The sequence below is a fragment of the Siphateles boraxobius genome, unplaced genomic scaffold (assembly GCF_051911475.1).
Source record: "Siphateles boraxobius isolate OS27281-9 unplaced genomic scaffold, OSU_SipBor_1 49, whole genome shotgun sequence".
In the NCBI taxonomy this organism is placed as follows: Eukaryota; Metazoa; Chordata; class Actinopteri; order Cypriniformes; family Leuciscidae; genus Siphateles; species Siphateles boraxobius.
The window spans coordinates 1220003-1235000 of NW_027509130.1; the positions used below are offsets into that span (position 1 = coordinate 1220003).

General features: G+C 48.6%; 1 protein-coding gene across 1 annotated transcript in view; it reads right to left on the bottom strand.

Moving 5' to 3' along the window:
• Positions 1–9577: 9577 nt before the first annotated feature.
• Positions 9578–14998, bottom strand: part of polr2f (RNA polymerase II, I and III subunit F) — a 66569-nt gene continuing 61148 nt past the window's right edge. Inside the window, exons 4-5 of the mRNA XM_077202525.1 lie at positions 10075–10146; positions 9578–9723 (exon numbers count right to left, since the gene is read on the bottom strand). Of these exons, the coding sequence (XP_077058640.1) occupies positions 9663–9723; positions 10075–10146 (133 nt within the window). The 3' untranslated portion in view covers positions 9578–9662. The remainder of the gene's footprint in view (positions 9724–10074; positions 10147–14998) is intronic.

Here is a 14998-nt window from a genome sequence, read left to right on the forward strand (position 1 = left end):
GTTGTGGTGGACGAATGACCTCTGACCCGACGCGTGACGTAACTGCTCTTTTCTGATATCGCAAACCTCATAAACTCTTTCAATTCATGATAAAGATGAGACATCATTTTATCCCAGTTAAAAACAGTGTAAAATATCTAGGTATTCATATCATTAAAAAAACAGTTACCAGACATCAAAGATTACTCCAACGGGTAAATTCTACTGGGATCTCTTGTAACGAACGTAGATTGGAGAAAGGTCTGGCTTTTGCCAAGTAAATTATGTGTATCCAACATAGTTAAGGAAATTCATTATAAAATCCTTCATAAAATCTATCCTGTAAACTCACCCATCTCTAAAATATGCTGATATTGATGAAACTGGCTCTTTCTGTGGTTTTGTGGAAGAAACAGCCGCCCATCTATTTAGTGATTGTAATGTAGCCAATAGATTTTGGGCTGAATTAAATTATTTTGTTTTTAGCCCTAGAAATGTGACCCACACCTTCATTCTCAATGACACCATTAGAAGATCATCCACCTGTTAAAGGTGCAGTGTGTGATTTTTAGCGACATCTAGCGGTTCGGCTGCGAGTTGCACTGAGGGCTCAGCCCACTGCTCACTGTACGTTCACACCGCCGCCGACTTGAGCTTCCAATGCTACCGGAAGTCATTCATTTTCAATGGAAGCTTCTCTCAGCTGCAAGGAGCGTCAAATCAATTGGCGTCAATCAGAAAGTTGAAAGTAGCTCAACTTTATGGTAATGAGTTATGCCGCGGTTCAGCGGCAAGCAGCGGCAAAATGCCAGCAACCAATCGGGATATAGATGTCCTCCGCGCTGGCTGATTCCGGAGAAACACACGATATAAACTTTCGTTCCTACCAAAACATTAGTTCAGATAAAATGGAGAAGCTAATAATCGCCGTTGCTGAGTTTCCTGTCATTTATGATATGTTGTTGTTTGCTTATAGGGACCAGTTACAAAAGACGAAGCATGGGATAAAATAGCTGGGATATTTACATTTTTGTTCTCAAAGTTGAACTTATTTTAACTTGAATCGCACGTTTTTTAAAACGCTGTGACATGCGCGAGACGCGGCAAAAAACACGAAGCTCAAGCACACAGTCTAGCGCGTGTTTAAATAGTTAAATAGAAAAGCAGTGAAGTGGAATGCAAAAACACCAATCTCATGTGCCATTTCATGTTGTGACACTTCTCTTCTCCCTGCTACGTCAGAGCGACCAAAGCGTAAACAAGCTTCCCCGTACTTTTTGACAAGCGTCCTTGACAGGGCGTCCAGAGCTTCTTTGCCGCTCAAGTCGGCGGCGGTGTGAACGGACAGTCACCCCTCCCTTTCGAAGAAGCCACGGTGTCTAACATGGGACAAACATATCATCGTCTGATCATCGAGACAGCAGAGAATAGCCAGAGTAAGCCAAGATTGTGTAACATTGTCAGTGTTTCTGTACCACAGTCCATTATAAACCACACCATGGATAAAGTTTACAAAGCCATAGTCAGGTGAGGATCAAGGGCTTTAATATAATATAATAATAGTAATCAGCTGATTGTCTCACAAACGTAACCAGCACATTTCCCCCCACATAGCAAACCCATAATACAGCGAGGGAGAAGACATGAAACTATGCAACTATATATTTTTTCTAACAGAGTAGTAAAAGTTTAGCTGGCTAAATATGAGCTGTTACTGTGGCTGAGCTGGTTAAAGCGTAAAGCCTTGTTTAAACTCGACGCGTCCGCATGAGCCCAAAGGTGCGCGCGGCAAAAATGGCATGATTGTAACAGCGCGCGCGCCTCCGCATCCCCTAGACACCATTTACTACACACAATAGGCTTTTTGATTCTCTGATTCCTGTAACTGTTTTACGGTCAATGACAAGAGTACTAATCAGCTGTCTCACGAACGTAACCAGCACATTTATCCCCACATAGCAAAGCCATAACACAGCGAGGGAGAAGAAGTTACATGAAACAATCCAACTACATATTTTACACCAGTGACAAGGGAAAAGTCACTACTCACGGTGTTTATGGCTAGCTTCTAGCTTTCTGCTGCTTCTCTTTCAAGGTAGTGACGAAACGTTTGTTTGCGTCTGTTTGTTCGCGTTCTGCTACGGTAGAAACATGACGTCACAATATGTCGACCTTAATAGAAGGGGGTGCCCGCGGCTATGGAGATATAAATGCCTCATTCTAGGATAATAAAAACATTACGGTTTATTAAGTAAGTTCTTTATACACCACTGAACACATAGTTATGGATGTCATATTGCATTTCTGTTAATAGATATAAGTAGCTAGTTCCCTTTCGAGAGGTCTCTCCTATTGCGTAATGCTTACGCTATGGGAAAACTCCTTTTCTCGAGAAATATTGAAGTCTTTATGTAAAACGCATTGCAGCTGCACAGCATACAGCAATGAGCGAGGCAGCTCGGTCATTGGCTGTTCTGCGGCAACTTGCACGAACCAATGACGGGGCGACTCTGAACCCGCTTCCAATGAGCGTGCTTCGCGTCCACGCGCGTCAGAGCCTGCCAAGATGGGCGTGGCCAAGGGCTATATATTGGGCGCCCCGTCGTCTGAGTTCTTTAGATTTAATATCCTTCAGCAAAGAACCTTCTCTTCGCTGATCCGGATTTGTTGGAGTCTTTTCGCCGCCGCCGCCTTCGATCGCCCTTCTGCTAAGCCATCCGGCGCGCATCATCACTATATCCTTTTCAAAGCTTTCAGTGTTCGCCCCCACGACACTTTTTCTAAAAGAGCAATTTTTCAAGGCGTCAAATGCCTTCCTGCGCTTCGTGTCGAGGTCCTCTTCAAGACGGGGATCGTCACATCATTTGCACCCGCTGCCTGGGACCGGACCACGCAGAGGCTGCCCTTACTCGAGGCGGATGTCCCGAGTGTGACGCCCTGGGCCTCACCGAGCTGCGCGCTCGCTTCGCCGTTTTCACCGCGAAAGAGCCCACCTCTTCCGTCCTGCCATCTCCTCTGGTCGAGCCGCGAAAGAAAAAACGCCGCTCACAGAGGCTGCCGGAGCACGCGGTTTGCAGTGATGTCACGCCGGGCCAATCCCCGCGTGCTTCACCGCCACCCGAAGACTCCCCGCCGCCAGTCCAGTTCACACAGGCGGACCAGCACCCCTCCAGCGGAGGGATGGGGCTCGTCTCGTTTGGCGCGTCAGGGGATGACGAAGATAAGGATGAAAGTTTTTCCTGTGATGCTGCATCCGACGACTGGCCGGGCTCGTCCTTCGACCCCGCGCCTTCGAAATTAGCGGGCACGAGCGCCGGCTCCAGCATGGACTCAGAGATCGTCCGCATTCTCTCCAAGGCCGTGGAAGACCTCGGGCTCGATTGGTCTTCCCCGGAAGAACCCGCCCGCAGCTGACTGGACGAGTGGTTCCTGCAGGCGCGCCAACAGGCCCCTCGACAAAGACCCTCCCCCTTCTTCCCGGAAGTTCACAACGAACTCACGAAGTCGTGGAAAGCCCCGCACTCCGCTCGCCTGAAGCCTTCTTTTTCTTTGTCGCTCTCCTCCGTGGACGGCGCGAAAGAAAGAGGCTATGAGGGGACTCCACCCCTCGAGGAGGCTGTGGCCAATCATCTGTGTCCACCCTCCAACGCTGGATGGAAAGCTAAAGCTTCTCATCCCTCGAAGCCTTGCCGGTCCACTTCAGCTCTCGACGGTCTCGCATACGCCGTCGCCGGCCAAGCTGCATCAGCGCTTCACTCTATGGCTGTCCTCCAGGTGTTTCAAGCCAAACTTCTCCACAGTATGGACGAGTCTGGACCCGAGCCTGAGGCATTTAAGGACCTACGCAGCGCCACTGACATAGCGCTGCGAGCCACAAAAGCCACCGCCCAATCCATCGGCCGTGCTATGGCTAACCTGACTGTCCTTGAGCGCCATCTGTGGCTGACGCTAACAGATATGAAGGATGCAGATAAGGCGTCGTTCCTCGACGCGCCTATCTCCCAAGACGGCCTGTTTGGACCAGCGGTGAAGGAGTTTGCCGAGCGCTTCACCGAAGCACGTAAGGACTCACAGGCTATGCGTCACTTCCTGCCCAAGCGATCTAGCTCATCGCAGAGCCGCCAACGGCCGCTTCAACAGCAGCGAGCTAAGACGGCGCCCCCCGTTTCTCAGCCCAAACCTGAAACGGATTTTCGACGCCGCTCGCGCTCTGCCAACAGGAAGCAACCGCCCGAGCGACGGGGACCTCGGCCCAGGATTGTGCTGAACCCAGAGCCTCGTAAGTCCTCCTAGCTACAGGGAGGAAAAGGGAGAGCGCGTGTCTCGCGAGAGCCGGACCGTTCTCTCCAAAACGTCTAAAGCATTACCCAGTCCCCTTACAGGCGGCTGGAAATGTCTATACAGCAGCCAATGTGCCAGCAACAGAGCTCGCCCACCTGCAAACAAACGCCGTTTTTACGGCGACACACAGAAATCACATAAAGAGCTATTGTCTGCCTGTGTCATTAAAGGGTCACGTGTCCACACCAAAGTGCGCATTCCCACATATCAAAACTGTCAACGCAGTGCCAAATGTTTTCCCAGCTCAGTCTGGACGCCCCATAAATGTAGATTGTGGGCCAACTGTTACGTATGCACCACTACACACAAGCACTGCTCCCACAGTTATAAACACTTCCCCAGTAAAAGCGGGAAGTTGTATAAGAGTAGCGCGTGTGCCCGCTGTTATGCACGCACCCCAACTCACAAACACTGTTTATATGGCCAAAAACCTCCCGCCACGAGCGGGAGGTTTTATGAAAGTGGCGCGCGTGCCTACCACAGTCTATGCACCCCCACCCATAAGCACTATACACACAGTGTTAAACATTTCCCCATCTCACTCTGTGAGCATTACAGCGAGCGTGCCTGTAATCTCACACGCACCCCTGCACTCGGCATTCAGCAGAGCTGCTCAGCGCGCGTCCGCGCCGCTGAGAGCTGTAAGCTTGGTGTTAACACAGAACGATTCGCTGGCGGGAGCCATACGTCACTGCGACACGCCCCCGGCCAACATTCAGCCCATATCTGTGCGAGCGAAAGCTTGGGAAAATATCCCCGACATGCCGAAATGGGTTTTGAACATAATAAAACACGGTTACTCGCTTCAATTCGCTCGCAGACCGCCCCGCTTCACAGCGGTGGTAGAGACGAAAGTGAGAAAAGATGTTTCACATGTTCTACGCACCGAGATGCTCAAACTGATAGAGAAAGGCGCTATAGAAACAGTCCCCCCCTCTATGAGCGAGGCAGGTTTTTACAGCCGCTATTTTCTCGTCCCGAAAAAGGATGGCGGTCTCCGCCCCATTCTAGATCTCAGACATCTGAACAAAGCTTTAATGATTCATTCGTTCAGAATGATAATTACCAAGCATATCCTTGCGCAAGTTCGCCCGAGGGATTGGTTTCTCTCAGTGGATCTGAAAGACGCTTACTTTCACATTCCAATAGCGCCTCATCACAGGCCATTTCTGAGATTCGCTTTCAAGGGACAGTCATACCAGTACACAGTACTACCATTCGGCCTGTCACTGGCACCCCGTACATTTACGAAATGTATGGATGCAGCACTTTCCCCCCTGAGACAGCGGGGAGTGCGAATACTAAATTATCTCGACGATTGGCTAATACTAGCACAATCAGAGAGCCAGTTAGTGACACACAGGTCTTGGATTATCAGTCATCTAGAGTGCCTAGGTCTAAAAATCAATTTTGCAAAGAGCATGCTATCCCCCAGCCAGAATATTTCTTTTTGTGGGAATAGTGCTAGACTCAGTGCAGATGACGGCGCGCCTCTCATCAGAGCGCGCGCTCACTATCCGGCGCCTTGCAACATCGTTCAGAGCGGGCGCGCGCGCCCCCGTCAAGCGGTTTCAGAGGATGCTCGGTCTCATGGCCTCAGCATCAGCTGTACTCCAGCTAGGATTGTTGCACATGCGTCCTCTCCAACGCTGGCTCAAAAGCCGTGTCCCCACCCACGCGTGGCGCTCGGGCCACTTTTTAATCAGAGCAAATCACGGCTGCATAAAAGCCCTGACGCCCTGGAAAGCTATCGACTGGTATAAGTCCGGCGTGAGTTTGGGTGTAAACACAAGGAGAAAAATGATCACGACAGATGCCTCCAAAATAGGTTGGGGGGCCCTTTACGAGGGCAGGCCTGTCTCCGGCTTGTGGTCAAACCCGGAGAAGCGCCTACATATAAACTGTCTGGAATTGAAAGCGGTCGCTTTGGCTCTCAGAGCCCTGCTCCCGTACCTGAGGGACGAGCACGTCCTAGTCCGAACGGACAACATGACGGTAGTCTCGCATATAAATCGTCAGGGTGGACTCAGATCGAGCTCCCTGCACTCGATGGCCAGGGAGCTCCTCCTATGGTCCCAGCGCAACCTGCGCTCGCTGAGAGCAGCGCATGTGCCAGGTGTTCTGAACCAGGGAGCGGACATGCTGTCCAGAGACAAAGTTCTCCCAGGAGAATGGTCTCTCCACCCCCTGACGATTCAGTGGTTATGGCAAACCTTTGGCAGAGCAGAGGTCGACCTCTTTGCCTCCAAGGAAAATACGCACTGCCCTCTCTTCTTTTCAAAGAGCACGGACGCGCTCGCCCAAGTCTGGCCGAGCCGCCCGCTGTATGCCTTCCCTCCGGTTGCAATGCTACCTCAGGTCATCAGTCGGATCAGGGAGGAGAAATGTGCAGTGCTCCTGGTAGCCCCACTCTGGAAAAAACAGACGTGGTTTCCAGAACTGATGCAGATGATACAATCTGCCCCATGGCCGATTCCACTGATCCTCCATCCCCGCCCCGATCTGTGGGCCCTCCATGCGTGGCCCCTCAACGGATTCCCGGGAACCTCCCCAGTGGAGTGTTGAGAACCATCACTGAGGCGCGAGCGCCCTCTACGAGGCGCTTATATGCCCAGATATGGAAGGTGTTCAGTGACTGGTGCAAGTCCAGGAACCTGAATCCTGAGACATGCGAAGTACCGAGTGTGCTCGTTTTCTTACAAGAGCTGTTGGAGGCAGGCCGCACCCCCTCCACGCTCAAAGTATATGTGGCTGCCATAGCGGCATCACATGAACCGGTCGAAGGACGCACACTAGGGAAAAACTACCTAGTTGTTCGTTTCCTGAGGGGCGCCAGGAGGATAAATCCCCCACGCCCCTCTCGGTGCCGATTTGGGACCTGGCCATGGTCCTGGACGCACTTAAGCGTGCCCCGTTCGAACCCCTCCGAACTGTGCACCTTAAACAGCTCTCGCTCAAAACTGCTCTCTTGCTGGCTCTCGCCTCGGTCAAGAGAGTGGGCGACCTGCACGCGCTGTCATCAAGCGCTACCTGCCTGGAGTTTGAACCTAACGACAACAGGGTTGTCCTCAGGCCAAGACACGGGTATATTCCTAAAGTGCTCTCTACTCCTTTCAGAGCACAGGTGATATCTTTGGCCGCGCTATCGTCCCCAGCAGACGAAAGTGACGCTAATTTACTCTGCCCGGTCAGGGCACTCAGAGTATGTTTGGAACGTTCTGCCCTGTTCAGACAGACAGAGCAGTTGTTCGTATGCTTTGGCGGCCGCACTAAGGGTCTGGCTGTGTCAAAGCAAAGAATATCGCGCTGGATAGTTGATGCTATAGCGCTGGCTTATGAAGCCAAGGGCCTTCAGTGCCCCTTGGGCATCAGAGCTCACTCTACGAGAGGCATGGCCTCCTCGTGGGCGTGGTCGAGTGGGATACCCATTCAAGATATTTGTGCGGCTGCAGGCTGGGCCTCACCGTCCACATTTATCAGGTTTCATAACCTACAGGTCCCCTCATTGCACTCTAACATACTGTCGGTCTAACTATGCATAGGCTGGGGTGTGTACATGCTGAGCATTGTCTCCTCCCTCATAGAATCACATCTTTGCATCTGATGTGGAGGATTTTTCATACATGACAGTACATAAAAATGTGCTTGTGTGTGTCTTTGGACGCCCTTTGGGCCGTTCCACGTTGTCCCTTTATAAAGCCCGCCTTCGGCTGGCTCGTTGGATAATTACTTCGCCCAAAAGCTCAGGCACCGGCCTCCGGCTTAATAGAAGCGAAGTCAGCACGCACAGCGTTTTACATGGCGTTCCCATAGCGTAAGCATTACGAAATAGGAGAGACCTCTCGAAAGGGAACGACTCGGTTACTAACGTAACACCGGTTCCCTGAGAGGAGGGAACGAGTATTGCGTAATCTGCCGTGCTTGTGCTTGGTCAATTTGCTTCAGTCGATTGAACCTAAAGAACTCAGACGACGGGGCGCCCAATATATAGCCCTTGGCCACGCCCATCTTGGCGAGCTCTGACGCGCGTGGACGCGAAGCACGCTCATTGGAAGCGGGTTCAGAGTCGGCCCGTCATTGGTTCGTGCAAGTTGCCGCAGCACAGCCAATGACCGAGCTGCCTCGCTCATTGCTGTATGCTGTGCAGCTGCAATGCGTTTTACATAAAGACTTCAATATTTCTCGAGAAAAGGAGTTTTCCCATAGCGTAAGCATTACGCAATACTCTTTCCCTCCTCTCAGGGAACCGAGGTTACGTTAGTAACCGAGTCGTTTCTATAGAAGCTTGTTTCCGCAACAGAATAAAAGAAACAGAATTATAAAAGAACAAAAAAAAAGTAAATCTTCTTATCTCACAATTTCTTATCTCACAATTCTGGCTTTTTTTCCTCCTAATTGAGTTATCCTCAAACTGGGACTTTTTACTCTCAGAATTGTGAGATATAAAGTCGCAATTCAATTTTTTTATTTCATGGCGGAAACAAGCTTCCACAAGTTCAATCTGAAAATGTTGATTCAGACACTTAACAGCGTAAACAATGAATATTTACATTTAATCACATCGCTCTAGAAAAAACAATAAATTTGCTTGATATGACGCAAAACCTTTTTCACCACGCAGACTTTATAAACTATTTATAATATTTCTGGTAATTGAACAATACGAAACATTGCATAATTATATCTTAAAGACAGTCTGTTACTGTAATCGACGGTTTCCTTCATTTCCTTCCTGAACTTTTATAGTTTTGCCCTCTTTATTAGTTTTCTCAGAAACACAACAACTCATTCTGCATATAAACACTCCCGCTTTACAAATTTCAGTACAAAGAGATTTTGTGGCAATCAACATTTGACTGTAGATGCTGTATATCAGGTTTAATTGTATTTAATTAGCAATATTAATTTATAAACTCTCAACTAGCCTATAAACAATTAAAGTGTTCATCAGTGTGACTCTCCTGATGACACAGAAGTTTCACAACAACAAAGATAAAAACAGAGAGGAATTTACTACAAAAAGGTTTAATCTTGCATGAATAAAACACAAAAAGACATTAAATAAAGAGTTTCAGGGTGAAGTGTGTGTTTGTGTGTGTCTGCCCTCATGTGGACGAACGCCAGACCTGCAGGATGAAACCAAACCTCCACTATAAACCAGAGCAGAACACACACACATGAGGAGACCTGCACTGTAAACACTGAAGAGACGCACACAGATATGTGTGTGTGTGTGTGTGTGTGTGTGTGTGTGTGTGTGTGTGTGTGTGTGTGTGTGTGTGTGTGTGTGTGTGTGTGTGTGTGTGTGTGTGTCAGTCGGTGATGATGAGCTCATCGCAGCCCTAGTCCTCATAACTGCCGTCAGGAAGATACCGGCGGATGATGATGGGGATCTTCCTGCTCCTGAGGGACAGTCACACACACACACACACACACACACACACACACACACACACACACACACACACACACACACACACACACACACACACACACACACACACATCAATAAGAACATTTATGAGACAAAGTCAATGGGGTCCAATGTTCTCAGTATGAAACAAACACAAACACACACCAACAGATATTTGAGACAGTTTTGTGTGTGTATTATAACGCAGCTGTTCTCAACCATGAGCTCTCAATATGACTTTCACATTTACATGTATTCATCAGACGCTTTTCTACAACAAGCGCTTCATCCTAACAGATCCTGGAGTCAATAACAGTCGTGTGTGTGTCTGTGTGTCGTACTTGAGCCCCTTCATGGCGATCTGCAGCGGATCCGTCTCTCCTTCCAGCTCCACCATCACTGGCGCACACATCCTGTCACACAGGAAGTGATGTCACTGAGCACATGCTGTCACACAGGAAGTGATGTCACTGATCTCATGCTGTCACACAGGAAGTGATGTTCTAGTTTTCTACTAAAGTTTATAAATTGACCCAAATCAAAAATGTCACTGCATTGACTGGGCTACATTATAAGATACAAAAATGTATAATTTTACATGATTAATATTACATTGCATAATGTGAGCTGGTCAACTAGTCTAAAATTAAGAAACCCCTAGAAAACCAAAAACAGGAACATTTCAGAAAAGTTTTTTAATAACATTTACATAACATTAGTGAAAGTTATGGGTACGTTCCCTGTTAGCTGGGTTTCTATTGTGTTTTTTTCCACATGTCTTGTTAGATTTGACTTGTCTAGTTGTATGTTTGAGTTTGTGTTATTTTTTCCCTTGTGGTGGGGTTGTGTTTTTGGTTTAGAAAATGTAATTTTTCCTCTTTATGATTCCATTGTTTGGACTGTGTACTACCCAGAGACTCGTACAAAATGTTGTGTACTACACAGTAAAATGTGAATCTTGTGTTACGAATTAAATATTAACTCTACTCAAAGAGAACAAAACTACCCATAACAATTAACAGGGATCTGATCAACAAGACCCCTGGAGTCCCCGCTCTCACTCCCAAGGCTTCAGAAACAACAGAACAGTCTTAAAGTGCAAAAAGTATATTTATTAACATAAGTAGCTAAAGAGCCAAAGTTCAGGAGGGGGAAAAGCCAAATCAAATAACAAAACAAAACTAACTAATTTAAGGATACTAACCTGGAAATCAGATAACAAACAAAAGATACAAAAACTTCCCTCCCTACTTATCAAAAACAGGAGAAAACCAACACAAACAGCCCAGTGATCTCCGGAACTCGAGAACGGATCTCCTCTCTCAAGCTTGCGGCTCGATCTGGCATCCCCATCCAGAGCGCTGGTCTCTGCACGCATGGTTAATCAACGGGTACCCGTTGCCCTCTACTAGAAAGCTTTATGCGTCTAAATGGTCTGTGTTCTCCAAATGTTGCACCGACAAAAACCTGGACCCACGGATATGTGGGGTTTCGCGGCTGCTCAGTTTCCTACAAGAGGTGTTGGATAAAGGAAGGTCTTTTCAGAGCGCAGGTCATTTCTCTACCGGCTCTGCCATCATCCGATAATGAGAGCGACGTTAATCTCCTCTGCCCAGTCAGGGCGCTGAGGGTTTACACTGCGCCCTCAGCTTTTCATTTCGTTTGGTGGGCGCACCAAGGCCACGAGCGTTTTTCGCTTCAGTCGATGAAAACCAGAGAAAACAGCCTATGAGCCCTGCTTATATACGCTAAGCCACGCCCATATTGGCGGGCTAGGACGCTGTGAAGGCACGAGCGCCTTCATTGGACGTGACGTCACGTCGGGTTCAGTGGTAGGCTGCTGCAGTTCCCGCAGGGCAGCCTATGAGCACGCTAGACAGCCTGCTCTAGGTCTGCTAGCTGCTGCACTGCGTTGACAGTGAATACAAAATTAAGGATAATTTTTTGGCTTCAATATCTCGAAAAGATGAATCTTTCCCGTAGCGTAAGCTAAACTTACGCAATACTCGTTCCCTCTTCTAGAGAGAACCGAGGTTACATTAGGTAACCGATACGTTTTACTGTGATACGTGTAGGAAAAAAACTGTAATCACAAAACTTACCATGCTTTTACCACACTATTGGTAGTTTTAATGTGATACTTATTGTAAATGCACAGTAACCACAACACTGATGCTTTTACTACAGAAACCCTAGTTCCCTTTCGTCCTGGGAACTCCGACGTGTCGTCGGGGGAGTTCCCTGACGAATTTGGGATCACGCTAGGGAGCCAATTGCCTTCAAGAGAATTAAAAACGAGCCAATGGACATTGGCATGCAAGGTTTGCATTCCGCGACCCGCATACCAGCTCGGGTATAAAAGGCGGAAGTAAACATTGCGCAATGCTTTTTGCTTCGGAGCCATTCAGTGTGTCTCTTTGAGCTGCTGTGTCTTCCGAGAAAGTTATATTTAACTAAAGAAAACTACGAGTCGTCTTTGAAAGGAGAGCGAAGATCCTCTGTTGCTGGATTTACGGCGCTTCAAGTGACCATCGCTTCCCGCGGCTGGCCGTTTCCTCTTAAAAAAAAAAAGCTGTTTTAACGGCTGGTATTGGGTGGTGAGTGCAGCACTCAGGCTTGCAGTTTCCCCGTGTGTCTGCCGCGGTGGTCCCTCTGTGCCTCGGCGCGTTAAAGAGTATTTTTTCTTTCCTTCTAAAAGAGCAACACGGGTGTTTCGCGTCCTTTTCAAAACGCGGCCTGCTCCAGTACCATTCTTCCCTGAAGTGCATGAGGAGCTGAGGAAGTCTTGGACGAACGGCAGTTCTTGGGAAACACGACCTGGTCATCAGATTCCTTAAGGGTGCTAGGAGGTTAAATCCACCTCCTAGCTCTGGTACTTAGAGCTCTTCAAAGTCCCCCCTTTGAGCCTTTGCTGACAGTAGAGCTTAATATCCTGTCCATTAATGGCGCTTTTCCATTACCAGTATCAGCTCGACTCGACTCGACTCGCCTTGGCTCGCCTCGACTCGGCTCGCTTTTCGTTCCGTTTTCCATTGCAGAAAGTATCGCCACAAAATAGTACCCGGTCGTCATAGCGACGACTTTCGTTCCTCGTTGCCCCATCAAGCTCTCGCTGGATCCTCTCTTCGGCAACCAAACAAAGGAATGTCTGCACCTCCTCGTTTGACCACGGCGTATTCTTCCGAGTTGCCATAATAATAGTAGTAAGTTTAGTAACTATCTCTGGCTAAACTATTTAAAAAAGGCGGGGTTATTCTGGATACTCCATCTGGCGCGTGCAATGATGACGCAGTGAATAGTGACGATTCTCTCTGACCAATCAGCAGTCGGCATTGTTTTCACGTCACATTTTAGTATCGCCTTAGCTCGCCTCAGCTCGCTTAGAACCTCGCCGGAGGTGGTACGAAAAAAAGTACCCGAAAGCAGGTACAGGTACAACTTTTACACAGTGGAAAACCAAACAAAGGCGAGTCGAGTCGAGTCGAGCCGAGCCAAGGCGAGCTGGTACTGTGTAGTGGAAAAGCGCCATAAGACAGCGCTCCTGTTAGCATTGGCCTCTTTCAAGAGGGTCGGGGATCTGCAAGCATTTTCGGTATACGAATCGTGCCTAGAGTTCGGGCTGGGCTTTTCTCACGTTGTATTGAGACCTCGGCTCGGATATGTGCCCAAGGTTCCTACCACTCCCTTCGTGGACCAGGTGGTGAACCTGCAATCGCTGCCCCAGGAGGAGGCAGACCCAGCCCTAGCTTTTCTCTGTCCCGTCCGCGCTCCACGGGTTTATATTGACAGAACTCAAAGCTTCAGAACCTCAGATCAGCTCTTTGTCTGTTACGGAGGCCAGCAGAAGGGGAAGGCCGTCTCCAAGCAGAGGTTAGCCCACTGGCTAGTGGATGCTATCACCCGAGCATATGAGTCTCTGGGTGAGCCTTGTCCTCCCAGGTTGCGCGCTCACTCCACTAGAGGTGTTGCCACTTCCTGGGCTTTGGCTCAAGACGCCTCGCTGACAGACATCTGTAGAGCTGCGGGCTGGGCGACACCGAACACGTTCGCTAGGTTCTATAGCCTTCGATTGGAACCGGTTTCCTCCCAAGTTCTGGCTACGGCCAGTGGGTCGAGGGAATAGGTCGTGTCGGCTTGCTACGCCACTCCGCCTCTCAGCGGATACGTGCGTTCTTTGCTCTGTATGGCGCCCTACATTGGTGAGCCTCGTGAGTTCCTCCTTCACCCCTCCGGTGCTGGGCGTGGCGGACTGCCCGGCACCAGGTCTGATACCTCTAGTAAGGAGTTGCTAGTAGACTGGGTGCATCCAGTGGTCTCTATTGTGACCCATGATGCCACGTGCAGTTCAGCCGTGTCTTCCCCTTGACAGACTCGTTCGTCGTCCCTGTTGAGTACGCTCCCACTTCCCCTGGATTGGGACTACCTCAGGGACTGCCATATGTTACACTAATCCCTCTGGGCTAGTACATATGTGTATTCCTGGCCTTCCTCAGTCAGGCTGGGGCTTCCGCAGCGTTCCCTCCTCTCTTGAGGGAACGCTTTCCCAGTGTTATCCAATATCCACTGAGTGGGTCTTGCGGAACAGCAGTGTGATTCCCGTGCTAGCTCCCGCAAACTTATTTCAAGAAACTGCTGCAGGGTAGCTTAGCCGGGCGCTGGAAGGGGCCAGCACCATGGCGTTTTATTAGGGATCCCAATTCGTCAGGGAACTCCTCCGACGACACGTCGGAGTTCCCTGTACTCAGGGAACGAGGGTTACATACGTAACCGAGACGTTTTACTGTGATAGGTGTGGTAAAAGGACAGTAACCACACAACTTACCATGCTTTAACCTCAGTAACCTTAGTTTTACTGTGATGGGTGTAGTAAAGGGCAGTAATCACAAAACTTACCATGCTTTAAACCTCAGTAACCTTAGTTTTACTGTGATGGGTGTAGTAAAGGACAGTAATCATAAAACTTACCATGCTTTTACCTCAGTATTGGTTGTTTTAAAGTGATATTTGTTATAAATGCATATTAACCACAACACTTAGCATGCTTTTAATGCTTAATAATGTAACATCCTATATTTGTAATATAAATCAGTACTTTTTCCTTTAAATAATCCTATATATTATAAATAATGATATTTTCTTTTCTCTTTTTTCAGCTGAAAATACCAGAAGGGCCTTTCGGACTCAGTCAGCTCATTATTGTTTGAGGAGAAGTAAACCGAGGAGACGGACAGCTGCAAAGGCAAATTTTCACAATGGTATGTATGT